Source organism: Budorcas taxicolor, chromosome 3 (genome assembly GCF_023091745.1).
Source record: "Budorcas taxicolor isolate Tak-1 chromosome 3, Takin1.1, whole genome shotgun sequence".
NCBI classification, from domain to species: Eukaryota; Metazoa; Chordata; class Mammalia; order Artiodactyla; family Bovidae; genus Budorcas; species Budorcas taxicolor.
Genome location: NC_068912.1, coordinates 1807802 through 1834525, shown reverse-complemented (window position 1 = coordinate 1834525; position 26724 = coordinate 1807802). Strand labels below are relative to the sequence as shown.

General features: G+C 37.7%; 1 protein-coding gene across 1 annotated transcript in view; it reads left to right on the top strand.

Annotated features, from left to right (window-relative positions):
• The window catches only part of POU2F1 (POU class 2 homeobox 1), a 79926-nt gene that overhangs the window by 32449 nt on the left and 20753 nt on the right, over window positions 1-26724 (top strand). Inside the window, exons 4-13 of the mRNA XM_052637083.1 lie at window positions 1735-1788; window positions 3638-3757; window positions 6563-6751; window positions 8155-8281; window positions 9411-9505; window positions 14563-14736; window positions 21387-21528; window positions 23282-23427; window positions 23894-24073; window positions 25510-25615. Coding sequence (XP_052493043.1) covers window positions 1735-1788; window positions 3638-3757; window positions 6563-6751; window positions 8155-8281; window positions 9411-9505; window positions 14563-14736; window positions 21387-21528; window positions 23282-23427; window positions 23894-24073; window positions 25510-25615 — 1333 coding nt within the window. The remainder of the gene's footprint in view (window positions 1-1734; window positions 1789-3637; window positions 3758-6562; window positions 6752-8154; window positions 8282-9410; window positions 9506-14562; window positions 14737-21386; window positions 21529-23281; window positions 23428-23893; window positions 24074-25509; window positions 25616-26724) is intronic.

Below are 26724 nucleotides of genomic sequence, written 5' to 3'. Positions count from 1 at the left end.
TATCACTAATTGTTACCAGCTAGCATATATGCTTTATGTGTTTGTGTTTGTGCACATACATTTTGTGTATGTATATACATGTCAACTTGGAGAAGGAAATGGCAACCCACTCCAGTGTTCTTGCCTAGAGAATCCTGTGGACGGAGGAGCCTGGTGGGCTGCTGTCCATAAGGTCGCATAGAGTCAGACACGACTGAAGCGACATAGCAGGCATGCATGCACTGGAGAAGGAAATGGCAACCCACTCCAGTGTTCTTGCCTGGAGAATCCCAGGGACAGAGGAGCCTGGTGGGCCGCTGTCTATGGGGTCACACAGAGTCAGACACGACTGAAGCGACTTAGCAGCAGCAGCAGCATACATGTCAACTTGTCCCATTATTCTGTACTGAATTTGATCATTTGATTAAGGTAGTGTCTCAAATTTGTCTACTATAAAGGTAATTTTCTTCCTCATAGTTAATAAGGAGATACTGTAAGCCTTGTGTTCCTCAACAGATTTTTAACTGGAAACATCATGATTGAAATAAAATCACAAAGAAACTTTAAGTTCAGGAAGTCTTGATGCTGTGTGCTAAATCCAAAATGGAATTATCCTGTTAATGATAAATTTTTTTAGTCTTCCAAATTTGAACCCTGGAATAATCCATAACTTTTTTTTTTTCTTCATTTATATCCAGTCAGTTTCCAAAAGTGTAGTACTTTTGCGATACTTTTCATGTTTCCTACTTTTAATTCCCACTGCTGCCATTCTAGGGTAGGTTTCCATTTATTCAAACCTAGTTTATATAACAATCCAGTTGTTTTATATAGTGTTGGTCAATTTAGATTTGACTGATGTTTCATCACAATTAGAACTAGAGGCAAATACACTGTAAATAATATTGTATTCTTCTAAGTGCATCATAGTAGAAGGAACATGTATCATTACTGGTGGCTTTAACTGTGATCACTTGTCTTCCTGATTTTCCCATTATTTTACCCTGTGTAATTAATAAATATCTATGGAGAGATAGGGAGAGAATGTGTAAATATCGTGTTGCTCCTTAAATTTCACCCATTAGTTAGAACATCCATTAGTGACGGTTGCCTGAATCGGTTATTATCATCATGGTTGCCACAGGATGACCTTTATTTTAATATAACCATGGTTTGAACTTTTTGAATGTGTGAAGTGTTAGTATTAACTGTTCTGACAGACTTTTATATGTGCTTTATAGGACAGATTCTTTATTTCAGCCAGGATTTTTGAATTATGACAATAAATATTTTAAGGACTTGACTATGTAGGTGTGTATGTGTGTGTATAAGATTTTTACTTTTATATACATGAAACTTTGAAATTAGAATGTTCTAAGGGTAAAGATAACGTCTATAAGTAGCCTGCTTCTATGTTCTTTCACACAATGTGGAAGAGGAGTTAAGGGTTTAGAAACTCAGTATCCTGTGAGTACAAACAATGTAATGTAAGGAATGTCGAATACAAGTGTGGCATGCCTGCTGATGCAGGTTTAGTGTGGGAAAACATCTTCAGAAAAGAAATTTTAGCAGCACTTTCTGCTGGGAGGTGGAGGTACTGTGAGCTTTTCCATGAAGTTTCAGCTCCTTAAGGTAAACCTCTTCGTGTGCCTGGCTCTAAACAGAGCGCGCGTCTGTAGAGACTTGTTGGTGACAGGCTCTAGTGACGGATGCCAACAGCATGCGATCAGAATCTCCCCAGTTACTTTGCTTTCATAGGTCCAGCTCGCTGGGACAAGCTTACAGGCTGCCGCTCAGTCTCTAAGTGTACAGGTGAGCAGGGACGTGGGGCTGCGGGTCAGTTTTCCTATTCGTTTTTACCATATTCTCCTACTTTTCTGTAATGAATATGCAATAATTTTATAACGAAAATACTTAGAAGTATTACTTTTTTTCTTACTGAATCTCATGAAAATTCAAATAATGATAATCATTGCCATTAATAAAAATCCATTTTATATTACATCACTGTGACTGTCCAAAGGTGAACAAGAAAAGTCTGCTTTCAAGGTTTTATTTGGAAGTTCAGTAAAAGTGTTTCTAAGTTGTACAGCCATTTATGATTTTTCATATGTTAGGAAAACATTATATTAGAGGGAAGAATGATAAAATGAGAGACCTAAGTCTTAGATTTGAATTCCCATTCTGCCACTCACGAGCTGTGTGAATTTTGGCAAGTCACTTCCTCCTGGGGCTCATTTTTTCTTATACAGTCAGCCCTGCCCACCGCCGGTTCCACATCTGGGTACAGAGAGCTGGCTGTGAAGGACTTCAGCATCTGCAGAGTTTGGTGTCTGGGGCAGGGGGGTGGGGGGTGGGGGTGGTCCTGGAACGTATTCTCTGTAGATACCAAGGGGCAATTGCATATATTTAAGTGGACGAGTTTAGAAGATTGACAGGTTCTTCTCTGTTCTGCCGTGTCATGAGTCTTAGAATTGCAGTTAAGCCTACTTATAAACATTAATGAGCTCCATACAGTCAAATTTAAAAACAAAACTTAAATCTAGGTGCTTTGTTTCTATGAACCATTCAGCATAACATGCAAAGCTTACTTTTTACGCATTACTCCATAATACTTCAGTCAACCTGCTGCTCCCTTTCATTATAGTGTTTAGGTAGCTAACAGTCAGGAGAGAAAGAGTATTCTGGAAGGCTGATTTCAGGGTTGCTAATGACTAAAGACCTTGGACTGAGCATTCCCTGAAGCCAAGTGAAATATGGACCTAGTAACACATGGAGACGAGAAGAGAAATGAAAAGGAGATAATGTGACCTTCCTTTTTGAGGGAGAGGAGGTGGAAAATTGCCTTGGTTGCCATGGTAAACTGTTATCCCTTAGAGAGATGTTGGCAAACAGGCTGTATCTCCACTGTGGAATGTTTACAGTCTTGCACTGCAATTACCTCCCAATGACTGGCAGAATTAATCAGAGCCTTTATGTTAATTAGCCTTGCTGCAGCCCCCAAAACAGGTGGTGGGAAATATGCAAATCTAGGCAGAATTTTAATGCTCTGCATAACCAGTTTTAATTACCATAAAATTTTCTCTCAGTGCCCCTTTCAGGATCATATTCTCTTTCCCTCTTGGCTGCAGCATTTCCCTCTAAGCTTGTGTGTTACTTGATGGGGGAATGCTAAATTTATAGTCTTTAAAACATTAGTGGAAAAGTTCCGTGGGTCAAATAATCAATTTCTGAGATGGTATATAGGGAGGTTTTACACTGACCACCAAAGACATGTCCAAATGTTGAGATAGACGGTCTGTCTAGTGTAAACATAGGTTGAAAATATGTTCTTCCCTTACTCTTTGTTTGCAGAGTTAAAGATTTGTGTTTATGAAAAATTCTGTCAACTAGTGGAAGACCAAATTACTTTTTCTTCTTAAAAATTAAGAATTATTAAAAAATTTTAAAATTAAGAAAAACTAAGCAGCTTTGCTAGTTTTAGAATAAGAAGTCTGAAAACTTAATACATAAAATTAGGAAAATACAAAGATATAAGAAAGGAAATGTGAAGTTGGAAAACTCATGATTAGATAAGTCTGTGTTGTAAATCTTAAAATATGAAATTAGTACTTTTAAAAAATCAATTATTAAATCTTTTTTCCTCCCCCCACCCTGTCAGTCTAAACCTAATGAAGAATCGGGGGATTCACAGCAGCCAAGCCAGCCTTCCCAGCAGCCTTCAGTGCAGGCAGCCATCCCCCAGACCCAGCTTATGCTGGCTGGAGGACAGATAACTGGGGTAAGTTTTCACTGAGAGATTTGTAATAAGCTTTCTCTGTGTCAAAACTGCCATTGGCCAGTATCTGACTAGATCTGTTGACTGTAGCAGATACATGGCTATGCCTGGCATATGTCTTTAAAGGAATTCCCTGCATTGTAAACAGCTCTGAAAAAAGAGCTATCCTTGTCACAAGTTTTCAGTGTATTTTTTCTTACTATGGCAGATAGGCTCTGGGTAAACTTAAGAACTTTTTTAAACCAGTGTTTCAACTGTTGCTTCATCATGCAGTGAAATCATGTTCCCGTGGTTGAAATAGGTACAGTGATGAAATTGTATCAGTGGTTGTCAGTTTGGAGTTATAACATCACTGTAGAGTAGAAGTTAAAAGTGGATTAGTACCTATAAAAGAAAAACATTTAAAATTACTGTGTAGTGTTCTAAGGGGCTTCCCAAGTGGCTCAGTGGTAAAGAATCCACCCACAAATGCAAGAGACACAGGTTTGATCTCTGGGTCAGGAAGATCCCCTAGAGTAGGAAATTGCAACTTGTTCCAGTATTCTTGCCTGGAAAATTCCGTGGACAGAGGAGCCTGGCAGGCTGCAGTCCGTGGGGTCACAAAGAGTCGGGCACGACTGAGTGACCCAGCACACACACGCAGTGTTCTAAAATGAGCCCTCTGCAGTCATGTCCTGGCTCTTCAGTGTACTGTGCCTCGTCTCTCTGTGCCTCAGGCTTCCTTCAGTTAAACAGAGATGTTAATAATACTTAGCTCACAGTATTGTTTTAGAGATTAAGAGTAGTGATATAGGTGAAATTCATAGAACAGTGTCTGGCGTGTCATAGCGTTCAATAAATGTCATCTGGGTTTTTTTGATAGTAAAGTTTGTTTTTTTTTTTAATTTTAATTGGAGGCTAATTACTTTACAATATTGTGGTGGTTTTTGCCATACAGTCACGTGAATCCACCACAGGTATACACGTGTTCCCCATCCTGACCCTCCCTCCCACCTCCCTCTCCATCCCATCCTTTAGGGTCATCCCAGTGCACCAGCCCTGAGCACCCTGTCTCATGCGTCAAACCTGAACTGGAGATCTGTTTCACATATGATAATATACATGTTTCAATGCCATTCTCCCAAATCATCCACCCTCGTCTTCTCCCACAGAGTCCAAAAGACCTTTCTTTACATCTGTGTCACTTTTGCTGTCTCGCATACAGGGTCATCATTACCATCTTTCTAAATTCCATATATATGTGTCAGTATACTGTATTGGTGCTTTTCTTTCTGACTTACTTCACTCTGTATAATAGGCTCCAGTTTCATCCACCTCATTAGAACTGATTCGAATGCATTCTTTTTAATAGCTGAGTAATATTCCATTGTGTTTAGATACCACAGCTTTCTTATCCATTCGTCTGCCGACGGACATCTAGGTTGCTTCCATGTCCTGGCTATTGTAAACAGTGCTGCAATGAACATTGGGGTACACGTGTCTCTTTCAATATTGGTAGTAAATTGACCTGTGCAAGTATATTAAGCTTTTAACTTTTCAGATGTCTTTTCTCTGAGGCCCCATTAAAAATATTTTCCAATGTTGAAAATTTGTGTATTAAATTATCTTTTGTGGGGGAGTCAAGAAGAGTGGTGAGGAAGAGTTGTTTGTTATTCAGTTCATATCACATCAACCTACAAAATATTTTATTTCCTTCATTTCAGTTAAGTGTGTTTTGGCAGCGGAAGGCTCTTTTAAGAATAGTTGCAGAATTGTTTTACAAAATCCCATCAATAGAAATTAATATATGTTTACATATTATATAAAATATTTATAAACATCTCTCTTGATGGCTATTGGAATTTTGAATGATGTACTTTTGATTCTGTCTCTAATACACAAATTGTACTGGACCTTTTTTGAAGAAGGATTATGCCACTAAATGACATACTTGCTCTTCGGAATATTCCTTCTTGATTTGATCAGAACATGTCACCAAAAAGAAGGTAGAACATACTTAACACTTTAAGTGTGTTTGAAAAAAGCTGCATTTTGAAAGCAAGTATAAATCTTCAAATACATTTCCTGTTTCCTTGTTTGGGTTTCGTTTGAGTGCCTAGTGTTTACAATAGTAAGAGTCACTTGGGAATCCAGGTTCATGTGGCTGGAGCTTCTGTCAAACTTGGGCATGGGGCTCCGTTTGCATCTAAAGAGAGTGGCTGTCACCACCTGTTTCACAGAGATAATATATTGGAAAGAGGATGTACAGTTGCAGAGATGCCATGCTTTCAGTAACAGAAAAGATTGTTGGGGAGGAGGCTGTAGGGAGACTTGGAAAAGAAACAAATGGACCTCATATTCTTTAATCATATCTTAGAACATAATGAAAGTGATGGAATATGGCAGGGATTCATGCTAATTAGAAGAAGCTGGGCCTTATCAGTTCTTTCCTGGTCAGATCCAGCATCCTTGTTCCTTATTCATCTCACTAATCACTTGCTGTTCTGTTGGGTGTAAATTTCTTTTCATTTCCTGTCAGTATTGATTCTTTCCTTTATTGCTTACTAGTTAATTACTTTTTTGCCTGAACCCTTGGGCCTGGACAAGCTTGAATGATTAAGTCCAGAGTGAGGACCACTATTTTAATGTAAATGGTCTGCAAGTAATGGTAGCTTGATCACTGATGAACATTTTAGCCTCATACTTGCCATATGAAGTTCGGTAGCTATGGTTTAATACCACTTGAGTTACTTACTTCAAAGCAGTTGGCTTGCGTTAGGGGCGCATCTCCTTTAACCCTTTCCAACTGCTTGTCCTGATCTTGTTCAGCTGACTCTGACCCCAGCCCAGCAGCAGCTACTACTACAGCAGGCACAGGCACAGGCGCAGCTGCTGGCGGCCGCCGTGCAGCAGCATTCCGCCAGCCAGCAGCACAGTGCTGCTGGGGCCACCATCTCCGCCTCCGCCGCCACACCCATGACGCAGATCCCCTTGTCTCAGCCCATACAGATCGCACAGGTGAGTGAGTGACTCCCATCGCTGGGGCGGGAGGGGAGGAACAGGATGGCAGAGTTTCTGTGGTCTTAAGTTCACTTCTGATTGTTAGTGTGGGCGCTTAAAGGCCTGAGAAGCTCTAAATCAGTGACGTGAGTGATGAAGCCTTCTTTACTACTGAACTAGAAATAATACATTTGTTTGCTTATTTGAGTTGGTATTATAAACACATAACCGATTATTTGAATAACTGTTTATATTAGGTGGCAGCTCTTGAATAATTAGCTGGCGCATTTCTGGAGCAGAGGATCGCTATATTTAATTAGCTAATTACAGCAGGCACGCGTTCTTTCACATGCTCTGCAGTGGGTGTTGCCACCTGCGTGTAAGAGGAACTGGGAACCATCTCTCTGCTACAGAGTGATTGGCTTTGTGCGGAACTGCATTAGAGTGTTGTTTGGCTTTAATTTTTGCATTTTAGGGCAGAGTATCCAGAGATAATAAAAATTTATTTAGAGAGGCATAGACAGTTCTACCAAGGAGTAAAGTAAATGGAAACCTTTATCTCAAGGAGAGGAAAAAAGTAGTAGTCACATCAGTGAAATGATGAAGAGTTATTATGAGTCCAATGCAAATAATTGTTTTATACCCCCAGAGAAGACTCAGAAATGGGCTTAAATTATAGCTAGAATTTGACTAAACATTACAAAAGCCGATAAACTATAAGTACAGAATAGATGTCAGACTAATGTTTATGACTGTTATGTAATAGTCATTGTTTTTATTTTGCCCATTTTTTTCATTACCAAATAAATGTTTTTCATGCCTAAGTTGTGAGACTCTATCTTGACATGATTCTAATAAGATAACATACATGCAAGGACATTAAAAATTATGAAATAATAAGCCAATATAAGCAAGTTTAATATGTTATAGATCAGATTTTTATGTGGATAGCTTTTTTCAAAATTTATGCACTGTTTTCTCAGTTGAGTTAGGCTGGTGCCAAATTTCATAGGTCTTTTAATTTATTAATACAGGTTCAGACATAACACTTAATTTTTACTCTACAAGAGGAAATTCAGTCACTTAAAAAAGCAACATATTTTCTCACTTGATTTTTAAAGCTCATGTTGGTCTCTACATGTTAAAGAGACCACCATTAGCATTTAACTATTGAAAATTAGATTTCACGTAAGTCATCACGCAATATATGCTCATAGAAACAGCATGTCCATGTCACAGCTCCAGGTTCCTTTGCACGCTTTGGAACATATCCAGAGCACATCCTTGTTAGGAGTTTATAATGATGTCAAATATTGACTCTCTTTTTATTTGGATGACAGAACTCATCATCTGGGAAACTTAAGATTAAGCACACTTTTATTTCAGAATCTCCAATCCATGTTGTAATCCTACTTTTTTAGGATCTGCAACAACTGCAGCAACTTCAACAGCAGAATCTCAACCTGCAACAGTTTGTACTGGTCCATCCAACAACCAACCTGCAACCAGCGCAGTTTATCATCTCACAGACGCCCCAGGGCCAGCAGGGTGAGCACCTCCTTAGAGCTTATTAGTGGCACACCAAGGCTGTCCACTTGTCCACACAGATGCTAACTATTGTATTTTGGCCTGGAAGCTGTCCATTAAAACAGTGGGGTTTTGTTTGTTTTTTTTTAATTTAATTTTAGCTCAATATTCATGTTGAGAGAAACTTTGTCATGCCTACCTCATTATTGAAGGTCATCATTCCCTGCCTTTCATATGCTTACTCAGTAAGGAGTACTGTGAGTTTGGCCAAAAGTCTCAGTTAAATTCTTCAGCTGCTGAACATATATTGGATAAGTTGCTTCTAGTGTTTTGATAGTTTTTCATGGGAATCTGTTCAAAGAGTGTGGGCTGAGGATTTGAGCATTGAAAATATATGCTGCTAACAATCATTGGTTTTCTTTTAAAGTTTAAGAAAAAGAGGGTATCATGTTAGAAACTGTAGAAATTTGGGGAGTTATAAAAAAAAATCTTCAAGGCCTTTTAGTGCTAAATGTTGTTGTGTTATTTCTGTATAAAGTGCAATCATGTTTGTTGGGCTGGTTAATGGAATCAGTATAGACAGTATTAGAGTATCAAGGCTTCAGCCCAAGGAATATTAGTGCATTACTGCTTCCTCATTATTTGTTTTTTAGCCTTTTTTCTTAATCATTCAAAAATCTTTTGTTGTACACATACCTATTCCAGTTTTAAACGATTAAGATAGCCTGCCCCTTTCATGAACTAGACAGTTCTCTGGTCTAGCATATACTAGCAGTTTCTAATTGCTTTTTGGTTAAGAAGTAGAGCTTTGTGGGTTTTGGGGTGTTTTTTTTTTGGAGTTTCAAGCTGCTCCATTTAAAATACTTCTTTGCTTTCATCCATTCCTTCCTAAAATAAAACAATTGATCAACCAGAGAGGTTAGGTTACACCAAAGACATATACCAGTTTTACATTTTTCCATATCTTCTTGCCCAAATTGTATTTAATAAGACTGAATTGTATTTAATAAGACTGTAGGCAGATAAGACCTTAAGAGTTTTAAGACCAGTAGGACTATCAGGATATCAGTTGAAAATCTCACTTCATTTTCTTATGCCATATATTCAAGGTAATCTTTAATGTTGGACATAACATGTTTGTGTTTTGTAGGTCTCCTGCAAGCGCAAAATCTTCTAACACAACTACCTCAGCAAAGCCAAGCCAACCTCCTACAGTCTCAGCCAAGCATCGCCCTCACCTCCCAGGTCAGTTTTCTTCCATGAGGGTTGCTTTCTTTTATCCTGTTGTCTTGAGATACTTTGGGGCTCTGTCTAATTCAACTCCCTAATAAAAATAATTGGAATAGTTTTAAAAGACTCACCAAAATTTCAAAGCTAGGTTTATCAGCTTCATAGAAAACAATGCTGCCAAATTGATGTAGTCTTTGAAAACCTTCAACGAGTCCCTATTTTCTTACATGTTCATAAAGAATAGCTCTGTTAGCACTGAATGAGTAATGCATTCTGGCTCTTTGCCCACCCTCCCCCCGACATATGACAGTAGAGATTACCACTTGAACTAGACACCTAGCGCCTCAGTTACAACCGTCATTGTTCTTTGCTCTTTCTCAGGAACTGTGAAGAAACTCTTATCTCTGTGTTTTATTCCCTACCTCAACTTTCCTGTGCTGCTTTAGCTAATTTCTTCCAGAGGTTAACGATAGAAAAAGTACAAGTCTAGGCATCTAGAGGTTAAGAGGTTAAGGCTTTAGGCCTAGTTCTGTTTCTTTCCTAGCTGTGACTTTGAGCATATCATTTCTCCTTTCTGTACTTCCATCTCCTTATCTGTAAAGCAGGTAATTGAACTAGCTGATCCTCAATTCCCCTTCCATCTCTGCTTCTCTTTGTTCATAACTATGGAAGTTATCACTTGATACTAACAAATTACTAGATTTGACCAAATTCAGCAACTGTTTATGATTTAAAAAAAAAAAAAAAAACTCTTCTAAGAACAGAAAGTAACTTTCTCAACCTGCTAAAAGGCATCTACCAAAAAAAACCCATTATAAAGATTGAACAGTTATGCACTGTTACCACTTTTATTCAGCATTGTACTGAAGAGCCTAGCAATTCAGTAAGATAAGAAAATAAAGAACATGTAAGTTAGAAAGGAAGGGTCTCCTTTGGCAGACAACATGATTGTCTATGCAGAAAATTCAGAGGAGTCTACAAAAAGATTGCTGGAATTAGTAAATGAACTTAGCAAGTATGATACAAAGTTACTTAGTAACTTAGCAAGCAAGATACAAAGTCAATAGACAAAAATCTTTGTATTAATAAAAATCATTTGGAAATTGAAATTAAGAAAAATATTTGCAGTAATTAAGAGTAAATTTAACAAAATGTTTATAAGACCTATACATTGAAGACTACAAAATCTTGCTGAGTGAAATTGAAGAAGACCTAAGTAAATGGAGAGATGTAATGTGTTCATGAAGACTTCGATTGGTAAAATAAGATCTCTCCAAATTGATGTATAAATTCAATACAATGCCAATTAATATCTACAGCTTTCTTTGAAGAAATATGTATGGTGTTTCTAACATTTGTACAGAATTGAAGAGGTCATGGAATAGCCAAACAATTTTGAAAAGTGAGGAAGTTAAAGGATTACTCGTTGTCCAGAATTATTACACAACTATGGTAAGAAAGACAGTGTGATAATGGCATGTGAATAGAAATAGAGCAGAAGTCCAATAGACCTGCATTATCAAGAACCAACTGGCCATCCATCGGCAGAAAAAAAAAGAACCTCACTCCTTATTTCACAACGATATTATTGTTGTTGCTCAGTCACATTCGACTCTTTGGGAACCCATTGATGGCAGCACTCCAGGCCTCCCTGTCCCTCACTGTCTCCCGAAGTTTGCCCAGGTTCACATCCACTGAAGCAGTAATGTCATCCCACCATCTCATCCTCTGTCACCCTCTTCTCCTTCACAGTGATATACAAAGATTAATTTGAAATGGGTTGCAGACCTAAATTTCTAGAAAAAAACTTAAGGGAAAATCTTTGTGTCCCTGGATAAGGTAATTTCTTGAGTGGGACACAAAAAGCACTAACCATAAAAGAAAAAAAAGTAATAAATTTAATTTCATAAAAATTAAAAGCTTCTGTTGAAAGAATGAAAAGCCACAGACTGGAAGAAAATATTCTTGAAACATATATATAGATATATATATAGATATATATATATATACACACACACTTATATATATATAAAAGGCTTATATCCAGATTATATAAAGAACTCATACAGCACAATAAGACAACCTGTTTTTTCAAGGGGGTGTGTGCAAAATATTTGAAGATATTTTACCAAAGAAGGCATGTTAAATACCCAATAAGTGTATGAAAAGATGCTCAAAATTATTAGTCATGAGGAAAATGCAAATGAAATATCACTACCCAGTAGAACGGGCAAAATTAAAGACTATGATAATACCAAGTGTTGATGAGAATATAAAGCAAACCCAGCTCTTAAACATTGCCACTGGGGTTGCAGATTGATGCAGGCCCTTTAGAGAAGAACTTGGTGGTTTCTTATCAAGTTAAATACACCTTATGACTCAGCAGCTGTACTCTCGGAAATGAGTGCATTTGCTCACACAAAGGCCTGCATATGGATGCTCATAGCGCTTTCATGAACAGCCTGAACATCCATCAACTGGTAAATAGATGCCATAAATTCCGACATATCTATACGACGGATCGCTGCTCAGCCATAGAAACAAATGTACTTAGAGTCCATTCAGCATCACACATGGATTTCAAAAGCATTGTGCCAGGTGAAAGGAGACAAACATAAAGCTGTGTACTGCATGCTTCAATTAATACGGCATTTGACAGCAAAGCTACAGGGACAGAAGTCAAATCAGTGGTTGCCAGGGGATGGGGGCTAGGGGTGAGGATTGACCACAAAGGGCCCAGGAAACTTTTGAGGGTGATGGAAATTTTCTGCACCTCAATCGCTTATAAGAGTTTTATGACTAAATATAGTTGTCAAAACCCATCCAACTGTACACTTTTAAATGGTGTGTTTAATTATGAACAAGCGGAATTATGAAAGTGAGGTTGAAAAGAAAACCTATACAGCAGTTCCTTTCTGACCTGTGAGCTTTGTGAACAGTGGCAGGGCTGACAGCTTCATCCTGACTCCTGCTCACTGAATTTTACTCTACTATTTCTAGATCTGGCCCAGTCCAGCCTGAGGTTTCTGGAGTTGGGGTAACTTATCTGTAACCACTCCACCAAAAGGTACCCAAGCTATTTTTAGTCCTTTATTATTTGAGAATGGGGCTACTTCAAGCCTGGAAATAAAGCAACTGTCTGATAGTTGAGACACATCTCTAACCATCAACCAGTTTCACTGGGAAGTTGTAACCACATAGGACTCTAACTTGGTTGGTAAAGTTTTGGGTTCCTCCAGGTGGTCAGGTTAAAATTTTCTCAGTGTCAGCATGCCAGAGAGATTAATTTTGTTGTCTTCATTGAAGAGGGATGATAGAGAGGCGCTTACCCCAAGTGTAGGCATGCGCAATTCCTATTATGTAGTTTTCAGGGGCAGTTAGTTCAGTTGGAGAGAGCATATTACTAATGAGGTAAAATTTAGGGGTATACGATGCATTAAAATTATAAGGAAAAAAGTACACAACCAGAGACTCCATCTGTAATCCTGTCCTGTAATCTCTCACCTGGGCTTCTGTTCACAGAGAGGGTTAACTGATGCAGTTATGATGCAGTCAGGGCAGCACCCGTCACTAGTGAGGACTCAGAAGGAGGGTTCTACTCGGAGCCTGTGAGTCAAAAAAGATAGATTATACCCTTATGTCCCCAAATAAACTTTAGATGGATTTAAATAATTAAACATTTTTAAAGACATAAAAGAAGCAGGATATGTTTAGCTAGAAATAAGTCAAAGCTTTCTCAGATTTGAAGCAACAGCAGATACTGAGGAAGAAAAAATAGTTCACCCAAATGATAATTCAGAACTTCCATACACTGAAAACTAAAAGGAGAAAAGCAGAGTGGGAAAAGCATTTGTATTAATACAACAGACAAAGGCTTAATCTATAACATTTGATGAGCTCTTTGAGAATAAGGATACCATTAATATATAAATGGATTGTGGATGTAAAGTTAATTCACATGAAAGGAAGTACAGGTAATAATTAACACATGGGAAAATTTTGGCTTTAAGTAATAAGAAATAAGAATTAAGGCATTAGCAAAGTGCAGTTTATTCCTGAATTAGTAAAACATTTTTTAAAACTGCTAACACAAATCATGTGGAAAACAGTGTATACTGAGAACCAGCATTATGATGTGTGCCAGAAGCCACGAAATTGTGTATGGTATACTCTTTATCCAGTTACAGAAAAATCCTTTGTGAATTTATCTCAAAGAACTAATTAGGTTGAAAAAATGACTGTATGCACAGTGTTTCTTTGTGGTATCATCTATGTTAGTAAAAACAAATGAAAAATATCTAACGATAAAGAAATGGTTAAATAAATTATTATGATTTTATTACCTTTCAGCCCAGCTTTGACAATTATGATGACTGAAACAACATAGTAGAAAACATTGAAACCTAGTGTTAAGAGAGAAGAGCAGAGTATAAAATTTTGTTACTATAATTACAGTTAAGGTTAACAATGGATCAGTAGATGTATGGGAGGAGGAAAGCTTCTAGAGGTTATGGATAATTTAACAGCGTAAAAATGAAGCTCTATGAAAGAAAACTTGAACAAATAGTCAGAAATGAAGCTATTAAGTTATTTAAACTATAGGTGATTTGTTTTTCCCCCTTAAAATAGTTTTTAATAATCTTATTTTTTATAATATTCTGTTACAAGTAGGAGATATGATAGTGATAAGACAGGGATGGTTCCTGCTGTTGAAACTTAAGTTTAAGTGACATGTTTGTGATACACGTTCTTAAAAATAAAGACTGATTTCTTAAATGACATGAGATGTGTGCATTCAGACCATTTGAAAACTCCAGGATAATGGGCTTCATTTTTGCATACTCCGGCCTTTTCCGCAGATGCGCGTTTGCCCCTGACTGCAACTGTAGTGTGTCTAGCGTCACACTCTGCTTTTCTCACTGGGGTTACGTTGTGCCTGCCACCCTGTTACATGGTCTTCATAGTTCTTGAATATAGCTGTTCCTGTAAATTGTTTGCTTGCAGCATTCCAGATATGAACTTAAATTTCTTAGCGTACGTGTGTTCTTATTCTTCTGTTCCTTCTCTAACAGCCAGCAACCCCAACACGCACAATAGCAGCAACCCCAATTCAGACACTTCCACAGAGCCAGGCAACACCAAAGCGGATTGAAACTCCCAGCTTGGAGGAGCCCAGTGACCTTGAGGAGCTTGAGCAGTTTGCCAAGACCTTCAAACAAAGACGAATCAAACTTGGATTCACTCAGGTAGGATGAACCTACCTTTAACTTAGGCTTCCTTCCTTGGCCAGGTCCAAATATTTGCATTCCATGTCCAAAGACCCTTCTAAGGAGCAGTATATTTCTCAGGTTTGTTTTTAATTTTGGACTGTAACTTTTTCTTAGCCATTTCCTACATTTATAAGTTTAGACTTTCATCATTTTTATTCATGTATAAATATATAATTTACTGTTATACTAAAATTGTTAACATTTCTCTCAGAACACAGGCCTCTGAAATTAGAATTATACCGATAAATGGTGAGAATTTAAGAGATTATGTTGGGGAATGAAATAACTGTAATGTACTGAGGGCTGTGTGGTTTGAGAAACGTTTGGTTCTAGCCCTTCGTGTTGGATATAAGTAAGAATGAGAGGAATAAAGATTACTTTATTCCTTTTATAGTAGCTGAAAGGGGAAATATTTGAAAGACTTGTTTAAAATAGTTTGTGGGCAAAAGAAAGCAGTAATGGAAACACATACACACACAAATACACAGTAATACCAAGCTGAGGCTGATTAACTAAATAGGAATCTGTTGAAGATGAAAAATCCAAATTAATCAAAATCCAAAATAAATTTTTAAATGTCACCTAACAGAGGGTTTTTAAAGTGGAATGAATTTAATGGTTTAAACCTTTAAAGCCCTAGGTATATAGCTTGTTGTTCTAACCATTCCTGCTGACTTACTCTTAGATTAACGTGTCACAGATAAAGCAGGAAAATAATTAAACTGAATGACATTTATGTAAAGTGATGCAAGATTATTCACTTCAGTCGCTCAGTCATGTCCAACTCTTTGGAACCCCATGAATCACAGCACACAGGCCTCCCTGTCCATCACCAACTTCCACAGTCCACTCAAAGCCGTGTCCATTGAGTCGATGATGCCATCCAACCATCTCATCCTCTCATCCCCTTCTCCTGCCCTCAATCTTTCCCAGCATCAGGGTCTTTTCCAAATAAGTCAGCTCTTCGCATCAGGTGGCCAAAGTATTGGAGTTTCAGCTTCAACATCAGTCCTACCAATGAACACCCAGGACTGATCTCCTTTAGGATGGACTGGTTGGATCTCCTTGCAGTCCAAGGGACTCTCAAGAGTCTTCTCCAACACCACAGTTCAAAAGCATCAATTCTTCGGTGCTCAGCTTTCTTCACAGCCCAACTCTCACATCCATACATGGCCACTGGAAAAACCATAGCCTTGACTAAACGGACCTTTGTTGGCAAAGTACTGTCTCTGCTTTTGAATATGCTTGTCTAGGTTGGTCATTACTTTCCTTCCAAGAAGTAAGCGTCTTTTAATTTCATGGCTACAATCACCATCTGCAGTGATTTTGGAGCCCAGAAAAATAAAGTCAGCCACTGTTTCTACTGTTTCCCCATCCATTTCCCATGAAGTGATGGGACCAGATGCCATGATCTTTGTTTTCTGAATGTTGAGCTTTAAGCCAACTTTTTCACTCTCCTCTTTCACTTTCATAAGAGGCTCTTTAGTTCTTCTTTACTTTCTGCCATAAGGGTGGTGTCATCTGCATATCTGAGGTTATTGATATTTCTCCCGGCAATCTTGATTCCAGCTTGTGCTTCCTCCAGCCCAGCGTTTCTCATGATGTACTCTGCATAGAAGTTAAATAAACAGGGTGACAATATACAGCCTTGACGTACTCCTTTTCCTATTTGGAACCAGTCTGTTGTTCCCTGTCTAGTTCTAACTGTTGCTTCCTGACCTGCATACAGGTTTCTCAAGAGACAGGTCAGGTGGTCTGGTATTCCCATCTCTTTCAGAATTTTCCAGTTTATTGTGATCCACACAGTCAAAGGCTTTGGCATAGTCAATAAAGCAGAAATAGATGTTTTTCTGGAACTCTCTTGCTTTTTCGATGATCCAGCGGATGTTGGCAACTTGATCTCTGGTTCCTCTGCCTTTTCTAAAACCAGCTTGAACATCTGGAAGTTCACGTTTCACAAATTGCTGAAGCCCAGCTTGGAGAATTTTGAGCATTCCTTTACTAGCATGTGAGATGAGTGCAGTTGTGTGATAGTTTGAGCATTCTTTTGCAATGCCTTTCTTTGGAACTGGAATAAAAACGGACCTTTTCCAGTCCTGTGGCCATTGCTGAGTTTTCCAAATTTGCTGGCATATTGAGTGCAGCACTTTCACAGCATCATCATTTAGGATATGAAATAGCTCAACTGGAATTCCATCACCTCCACTAGCTTTGTTCGTAGTGGTACTTCCTAAGGCCCACTTGACTTCACATTCCAGGATGGCTGGCTCTAGATTAGTGATCACATCATCCTGATCATCTGGGTCGTGAAGATCTTTTTTGTACAGTTCTTCTGTGTATTCTTGCCACCTCTTCTTAATATCTTCTGCTTCTGTTAGGGCCATACCATTTCTGTCCTTTATTGAGCCCATCTTTACATGAAATGTTCCCTTGGTATCTCTAATTTTCTTGAAGAGATCTCTATTCTTTCCCATTCTATTGTTTTCCTCTATTTCTTTGCACTGATCACTGAGAAAGGCTTTCTTGGCTCTCCTTGCTCTTCTTTGGAACTCTGCATTCAGATGGGTATATCTTTCCTTTTCCCCTTTGCTTTTCACTTCCCTTCTTTTCACAGCTATTTGTAAGGCCCCCTCAGACAGCCATTTTGCTTTTTTGCATTTCTTTTTCTTGTGGGCGGTCTTGATCCCTGTCTCCTGTACAGTGTCACAAATCTCCATCCATGGCATCAGGCACTCTGTCTATCAGATCGAATCCCTTAAATCTATTTCTCACTTCCAGTGTATAGTCATAAGGGATTTGAATTAGGTCATACCTGAATGGTCTAGTAGTTTTCTCTACTTTCTTCAACTTAAATCTTTATTTGGCAATAAGGAGTTCATGATCTCAGCTACAGTCAGCTCCCAGACTTGTTTTTGCTGACTGTATCGAGCTTCTTCATCTTTGGCTGCAAAGAATATAATCAATCTGATTTTGGTGTTGACCATCTGGTGATGTCCATGTGTAGAATCTTCTCTTGTGTTGTTGGAATACAAAAGTAGGAAGTCAAGAAACACCTGGAGTAACAGGCAAATTTGGCCTTGGAGTACAGAACAGCAAAGGCTAATAGAGTTCGGCCAAGAGAACGCACTGGCCATAGCAAGATCATTAGGTGAAATAAAATTACTGAAGTATAGATTAGATTGGGTATTTCAGTAGAATCAGGAAAAGCCTGATGGTTTTTTCCCCAGAGAATATAATTACTGTTTGAAATTTAAGCCAGCACTAAAGTATTATCCAAATTATTTTATGTTGAAAGTGTTGTAACATACCACCTACTCTGGTAGATAAAAAATCAAGAATGACATCCCTGTTTTGTTCTTTATATTTCTTTGGTAATTTATTTTAGCTCAAAGAAACATTATATGTTGAGAACATAAAATGTTTTTTAATAGATATAATAATTTTAGAGAAAATGCATATTTGTGAAGAGTCTCAGTTATGAGGAAACAAATTGTAATTCACAAAGTTTTTAGTACTTTGGAACTATCTAAACCATCTGACTGGCTTTTTAAAAGAAAGCTAAGATAATATAAACTAGATTGGTAGAAATAAATTAATAAGCTTAAATAAGTATCAGGTTGGCAGGTTTAGCAGTGCTTCAGCTCTTAAGCTATCAGCATAGCATACTCTTCATTTCCTAGGAGATTGTTGTCCGAGTGATATGGCAAGACTGTTAAGGCTTTTAAAAACCTTTAACTTCTATACCAAATAGTGGTTCGCCCTTGTGTGGCATTTGACCCAACACACTGGCAGGGTTGCTTCTCTCTCTTTTTCTCTTTCTCTCTCTCTTGTTTTTTTTTTTAGTAGTTATGTATCTGGCTGTGTGGGGCCTTAACTGTGGCACACAGACCGTCGCCACCTCATGCAGGACCTTCCACAGGCGTGTGGGCTCTCACTGTGATGCACAGGCTCCGCTACTCCACAGCATATGGGCCCTCGTTGCCCAGTCAGGGATCACACCCACATCCCCTGTATTCCAAGGCAGATTCTTAGCCACTGCACTAGCAGGAAAGCCCCTCTCTCTTGTTTTGATAAAGGAGCTTCCCTGTGATCTGTGTTCTGCTTGCGGTTTTATCCTGTTATTTGACACGTCACTTCCTTATTTTTCAAATGACTTTGACTTAGCAGTGGCAACATTTCACAGACCTTGACTGTGTGGATTAAGGCGCACATTACTGATGCAGGATGGGAAGATCAACGTGTTTTATGTCAGATACCTCAATTGTAGTTTTTTTAAACATTGCTTTGTATGCAGTTTATATACATTCACTCAGAGGGTAAGCTAGACATTCAAGTTATTAGTTGAAACAGACACATTCCTGTTCTCTGAATAAATCTACACGTTATTAGGTGTTTTAAACAGTATTTTCTAACTACATAATTTGTTATTAAAGGATTGCTGTAGATGTTATTACATAATTAGAAGGCATGCCATATTCTAACACCATCCCTCACATGTGATACATTCATTATTTCCTAATCTCAATCTTCATTCCTCTTTTTCTCTGCTTTTAAAATAAATCAAAGTGATATTATTTAGTTCAGATTATGTGTGAGTTAACTGTTCAAACATTTACCCTGTGAGGGAGAACCCAAGGTGGTTGTGTATTACGGAAGCACTAAACCATCTGATATCAAATTAGTGAAAATTAGTATATTAACTCGGAGAAAGCAATGGCAGCCCACTCCAGTGTTCTTGCCTGGAGAATCCCAGAGACAGTGGGCCCCCGTCTATGGGGTCGCACAGAGTCGGACACGACTGAAGCGATTTAGCAGTATATTAACTGAGGCATCTGCTGCTGTTTAGACAATGAAAGCCTTTACGTGTGATGGTCTGCTTCTGCTCTGCTTCTGTGAGACGGTATATTCGGAGCTGTCAGTGAAGCCTTCTATGATTTTGTGTCTGTGCTGTCCAGTAGGATAGTCACTCTCCACACGTGCCTCCTGAGTACTTGAGAGGCAGCTAGCGGTGCTAAGGAATGACATTTCTAGTTTATCCGCTTTGAATCCATTTAAATTACACACGCAGCTGGTAGCTATTCTGTGGGAAAGATTAGAATATAGATCAGCTGGAGTTCAGTTCAGTCACTCAGTCGTGTCCGACTCTTTGCGACCCCATGAACCGCAGCACGCCAGGCCTCCCTGTCCATCACCAGCTCCCAGAGTTCACTCAGACTCACGTCCATCGAGTCGGTGATGCCATGCAGCCATCTCATCCTCTGTCGTCCCCTTCTCCTGCCCCCAGTTCAAGTATTCTCAAAGTCTCATTTTATCTTTATCCAACATTTCTCCTCTGTTAAACTTTTTGATACAGTTTGCTCACCAGTAAGAAAATGGAGTTTAAAAAGAAATATTCTCTCTTTTCACTGACTAACCCCTTATGTAAGCGCTAATAGACAATGTTCTATCCCAAAGGTGATTTATAGAGGAGATAAATCAAAGGAGTGATATATTCGTAATTCAAAATGAGTGTTGCCAAGATAGTTGGGAGTTGACTGTCTTAGTAGAATTAGCTATGTAGTATTTTGGACCAGAAATGTTGCCTTTCTGTCTTGTCACTAAACTATTTTAAATGAGAGTGTGAATTATTTCTACTATATAACTCGTGGCTCAGACAGTAAAGAATCCGCCTGTGATGCCGGAGACCCAAGTTCGATCCCTAGGTCAGAAAGATCCCATGAGAAGGGAATGGCTACCCACTCCAGTGTTCTTGCCTGGAGAATCCAAAGGACAGAGGCTGCAGTCCATGGGATCGCAAAGAGTCAGACACAACTGAACGACTGACACTTTGTATCACCTATATATATATACAATAAGAGAGGTTTCAGCTGGAGGAAAAGCCCTCCATACATTTCAAAGGCTTATAGAGAAAGATATTTTTTGCAGTATATTCAGGGGATCATTGTTCTATTGCTATAAGGTTACCAAGTTTCCAGTGCCCATAAAGGTTTTGACTAAATGGGTCAAAACTCTCTACTGTGAATTTCTATAATGGTTACAGAAGTAGTCTTTTTAGAATACCTGGTTTTTATAACAAACTTTGAAATCCAAACTAAGAGTGCAAAGATTTTTTTTTCACAGCTTCCAGAAATACTTTACAGGAAAAAAATTAAAGGACGAAGCATAATTTCTAAGATTTAAAGTGATTTATGTGAAGTTGGATTAGTTCAGAAATATCTAAGGTTATACAGACAGCTACATCTATTAACCCTGTAGGTGATACAAATTAACTGATTTCTAAAGATTACTTAGGTCACTTTGGTTGCATCAGTTACTTGGTAGAATATCAGCACTACCTTTTGAGAGTTAGCAGAAATACTTGATATTTCAGTTATTAAGAAGAGATTCAATATGGAGAGAATATGGGACAGTTTTGAATGTTGTCACCATTGAGGCCTAATTAACAGGAACCTTCACTGGAATACTGTGCTCAGCTTAGGGATGGATGTTTTTGTGGAACCCGGTAAATGGAATGATTGTTGATTCTTTGTCTAGAACAGTTACTGGAGCAGCACCCTCGAGTGAAGACCATAAACATTACATGAATCTTCTCTCTCTCTCCTTTCCTATTCTGTATTATTGTACAGGGCGATGTTGGGCTTGCTATGGGTAAACTGTATGGAAATGACTTCAGCCAAACTACCATCTCTCGTTTTGAAGCCTTGAACCTCAGCTTTAAGAACATGTGCAAATTAAAGCCACTTTTGGAGAAGTGGCTAAATGATGCAGGTGGGTAAATATATAAAATATATATATATTTCCTTGTTGATCATTGAAATTTTACAGGAGGGATTGTTGTATAAATGGGGATTACATTTCTTATTACATTATTGATACTACAGAATCTTAAAGCTCACTAATCTTGGGAGAATCAACATAAATTATGACTACATAAATTAGAGAGCTAATTCATTTAAATAGTCTAGTAATTACAAGGTACATAATCAGCAATAGTTTTTAGCTTTGGAACATTTCTTGTATTTGAGCCCAGAATGAGAGACAGTTGAAGGAAGTTGAAGAGGCTAAGAAGGCCTATGTATTTAAATAAACTTGAAAAACAAGTGTATTGGTTCTTCCTCCATGGATTATTATAAATTTGTTCCTGATAGTATTTCTGCTTTGTCATTAAAAGTGACCACACATTGGTATGTCTATACAATGGACTATTACTCAACCATGAAAAAGAATGAAATGTTACCATTTACAACAGCATGGCTGGACCTAGAGAATATTCTATTTAGTAAATAAGTCAAACAAAGACAACTACTATATGATACCACTTATATGTGGAATCCAAAAAATAATACAAATCTGTATTCATGTAGAAACAATCACAGACATAGAAAAAAAAAATTATAGTTACCAAAAATGGGAGAGGGAGGGAGGGACATATTAGGAGTATGAGTTTAATAAATACAAAAAATACAAATTACTACTATACATAAGTAAGCAACAAAGACCTGCTGTATTGTACAGAGAATTATATTCAACATCTTGTAATACTCTATAGTAAAATACAATCTGAAAAAATGTATTTATAACTGAATCACTTTGCTATATACCTGAACCAATAAAATATAGTAAATCAATTATACTTTGATTTTTTTAAAATGACCACCTTTTTATACATTAAAAAAATTGAGCTATTAGTTTTAACTTACATGCTTTTTGCTGCAGTTTCCCTTTGGAGATTTTGAATTTTGAGTCACAGAATCATAGACTGTTAGAGCTGTAAGGAATCATAGGGATCCCCTAGACTGTGGTTCTCATTGTAGGTGTGAACAAAATTCAGGTCTTTCGCCAAGACAAACCTAGAACTCCCAGCTTTGAACAGTCTGATTTCGTTGTTCCACATATGGCCTCAGCATCTGTAATCTTACTGAGTTCCACAGGTGTGAACCTGTGGTCTGTTCCCTTCGTAGAACATAGAGTGGAAAGAAACTCAGAGATGTCTCTGACATGCTCAGGGTCATTAAACTATTAAATGGCTGAATCTTGTTTAAACTTTAAATAGTTTAAAAATGTTTCATTGTTTGGTTTGAAGGGAAGGAGAGAAATACCGGTAAAATAAAATGAGAGGTCATTTGCAAGATAAACGTTTAACAGTCAATAATTTCCAGGTTTTCTTCCTTTCATCCTTAGAGTTAATAAATGAAAGAGCAAGCAAAACCAAATCAGAAGAGCAGAACTCTCTCCTGGAAGCTGAAGAGGCAGAGCTTAGAGTAAAGAGAGGAGCACTAGACGGCTGTGTCAGAACAAGTCAGAGCATAGCAGGCGATCTAAGGAGCCGTCCCGAGACGGGGGGCCAGCGAGAGCAGTGGGAAGGCCCATGGCAGCGAGCACATTCTAATACAAGTTATAGTGACCTTCCATACTTGCTGTTAGCCTGAAATATTTCGGTTGATTGTTGTTATTAATATGTAATTGTGTGCATGAATCATGCTCAGCTAATTTGATTTATATGTTTTCTTCTTTCTTACAGAGAACCTCTCATCTGATTCAGCTCTCTCCAGCCCAAGTGCCCTGAATTCTCCAGGGATGGGGATTGAGGGCTTGAACCGTAGGAGGAAGAAACGCACCAGCATAGAGACCAACATTCGTGTGGCCTTAGAGAAGAGTTTCTTGGAGGTTAGTGAGGTTTTTACTTTTCATGTACATGGGATTGTCTGTGTAATACCAATGTTATGTACAGCGGAAACACAAGTAGTTTGGTTTGGCTAAATTCTAGTGTTTGGAACCGGAACTCTTGCCTTCCTCACATTGTCCAAATGAGATTACGTGTATGAAGCACTGGAAAAATTCTTAAATTCCCACTAATAAATAAGGCATTAGTTTCATTCATGATTAATTGCCCTTAAAAATATATGTGTATATATATATTCAAGAATAGCATTCTAAGTTAATATGACTGCATTTAATCAATGCATGTTTGTTAGAACACGGAAGTTTTTTGTTAGAAGTGGAGTCATACGGCCCTGTATAGCCCAGCTTCATTCTCTTTATTTCTCCTGTTCGCTTATTCATTTAGTGACGTGGTCATGCCTGTAGTTCAGAAAGTTTTTCCAACAGATGATTTTATTATTTTCCCCTTCAGAATCAAAAGCCTACCTCGGAAGAAATCACCATGATTGCTGATCAACTTAACATGGAAAAGGAGGTAATACGTGTTTGGTTTTGTAACCGCCGCCAGAAGGAAAAAAGAATCAACCCCCCCAGCAGTGGTGGGACCAGCAGCTCGCCTATCAAAGCAGTTTTCCCCAGCCCAGCCTCACTGGTAAGGATGGGATGCAAGGGTACGAGCTCAATAGCTAATGTTTACATTATCAATGACCTATCAAATGAATTTATATCCTTATAGGAATCTATTATATATATTCATGTTGAATAAAGGTATATAAATTTATATTTTAAATGTTACCAAAGTAATGAAATCTCTTGTTGTTAACCCAAGAACTTAACTGATCTTTCTTTTTTAAACAGTTTTAATCCTTTCCTATTTCATTGCAGTTCCATTATTCTCTTCTCTGCTATAGTTTATTAGGTTACTCTCTAACTGGGAGTCAGTTTGCAGCTAATTTCAGTTATCTAAAAAATCTTTAGTTGCTCTTTATTCATTTTGGGTTCTAAGGCTCAGTTTATTAAACTTTTACTTACATGATTAAGTGACAGTAAATTCCCAGATAACCTTTAGCTCTGAGTTTGTATTGATGTGGGCCTTTTATTTATAACCATACTGAATAACCTCTGCTGTTAACATTAAAATAGTATTGCTAGACTGAAGGGACATATAGTTGTCAGGTGACTCACTTGATCTTTAGAACAATTGTGAATGTGATGCCATGTTTCCAACCAGGATTCCAAAGATGGGAATATTGTTGAGTTTGCATTTCTGATACTTCCTTGTTAATTTATTTCTAATTTAATATTACTCTATGCCAAGGAGACTTTTCAAACTAAAGTCATCATTAATAGCACTTCCTAGTTTGTTAAGTGAAAGCTTTGATTGTTAACTGGTAAGCCTTTGATCATACAGTTCATGAGATAGTAGTTATGAACATGATCGTATTAGGCAGTCTTGTTTTATGTACATGACTTTTGTGCTTTGGATTTATTTGTACTAGAAGGAGGAAGGGAGGAAGGATAGGATAGAAGGAAGGCAATATTTGCTGCTTTAGTGTATCAATATGTAATTCCAAAAAGAGAAACTGTCCATATTAAAAAATTTGTTTTATATTCTTTCCATAATGAGATTTCATTAGAAACAAAATCAAGACAGTCTTGCCCCCACATAGCTGAAAATATAATATACAAGAACTCCAAATTCTATGATCCCCTTGAATAGTTTTCTTGTTTAGATCACTTATAATGATGTAGTATTTTTTAATGATTTAGAGTATACCTTATTCAACATAATTGAAATATGGGAATTTTAAAATTAATTTCTCATTAAAACTTGGGCAAAGCCATTTGTAATATTACTGAAAAACCATCTAGTAAAAGCAGCCTTTCAACATAAGCCAGTTTTCTCAATTCCAAGGTCAGAGAGTAATTAATAAAATCATTTCCTTTTGGACAGAATATATATAAATATATTCTGTTGTATCTGGAATTTTCAAAATGTTTGTAGGAAAAATAAACCTGCAGTGTGGAGTTAAATTTTTAAATTTTGGTTTTCAACCGCTTTTGCATGTTTTCACTTCCGACCTCTAGGTGGCAACCACACCAAGCCTTGTGACGAGCAGCGCAGCAACTACCCTCCCGGTCAATCCAGTCCTTCCTTTAACCAGCGCCACGGTAACTAATCTCTCTGTTACAGGTAAGCAGCAACCAGGCTGTGCAGCTCTTAGGCAAATAGTAGGCCCATGATAAGTTTCTGTGAGAATCTGCCATTAAATTGTAAACTAAGGTTTTAACTAAAAATATATATTGCTTTTTTTAAAAAAAAGTTGTATGTGAAAACCTGAACTCTTAAAAAAAAAGTATCAGGCATAATACATTTTTCCACGAAGAATGTTTTCACATAAAGATTTTACCTTTTTTTCTTTCCCACATTACTTTGTCTTTTACATTGCTCCTCAGCGTTACCTTTTTTTTTTCGGCCATGCCACGCAGCAGATCCCATCTAGGGACTGAACCTGCAGTGGAAGCGCCGAGTCTTAACCACTGGGCCACCAGGGAAGGCCCAGAGTTACTTTTTTTCAAATTAACTTCTCCTCTCCTTAAAAATGTTTAATAGCTTCAGCTTTTTGCATTCAGGAAAACATCCAAATTCACCATGAATTCATAAACTATTTACAGTCTGGACCTTATCTTCCACTCGTCTTTTCTCCATCCTATCCTCAAAACACAGGAAGGATCCTCCATACCTTTGTAAACATCCCCACAGTGTAAAATGTCCATCCCAGCCTTCACTTCTTTCTGTCAGTGATGAAACTACTCCAGCTTAGATATCATTTCTTCTTGGATATATACTGTTTAGCTTCTCCAGGAAATTATTTCCACCTGCCTATATTATAAACAATTTTTATACTTCTTTCTTTTCCAGTAGACTTTGTACATCTCAAAAGATCTATCATTTTTGAAATGACAGTGCCTAGCTTAGTGTTTGACACATTCATGGTAAAAATGAATAAATATTTTCTGTTTAAATGGCACATTTTCCGGATGCATCTAAAATAAATTAGTATTGTCATCAGAAGTTTTTTAGTGATACACATTGCAGAAGACATTCTCTAATTATTCACCAGGTTGATATATATGCTACTAATTCATTGGATAGATTTATGATCTTTCATAATCAAGCTTTAATTTAACCTGGAGTGGGGAAATTTGATTTTTTTTTTTCCTACTCATATTTTGTTACTTAACCATGATGTAAAAATTGGATTAAATGGTTTTATGTAGTTATTAAATTTCTAAGTTAGA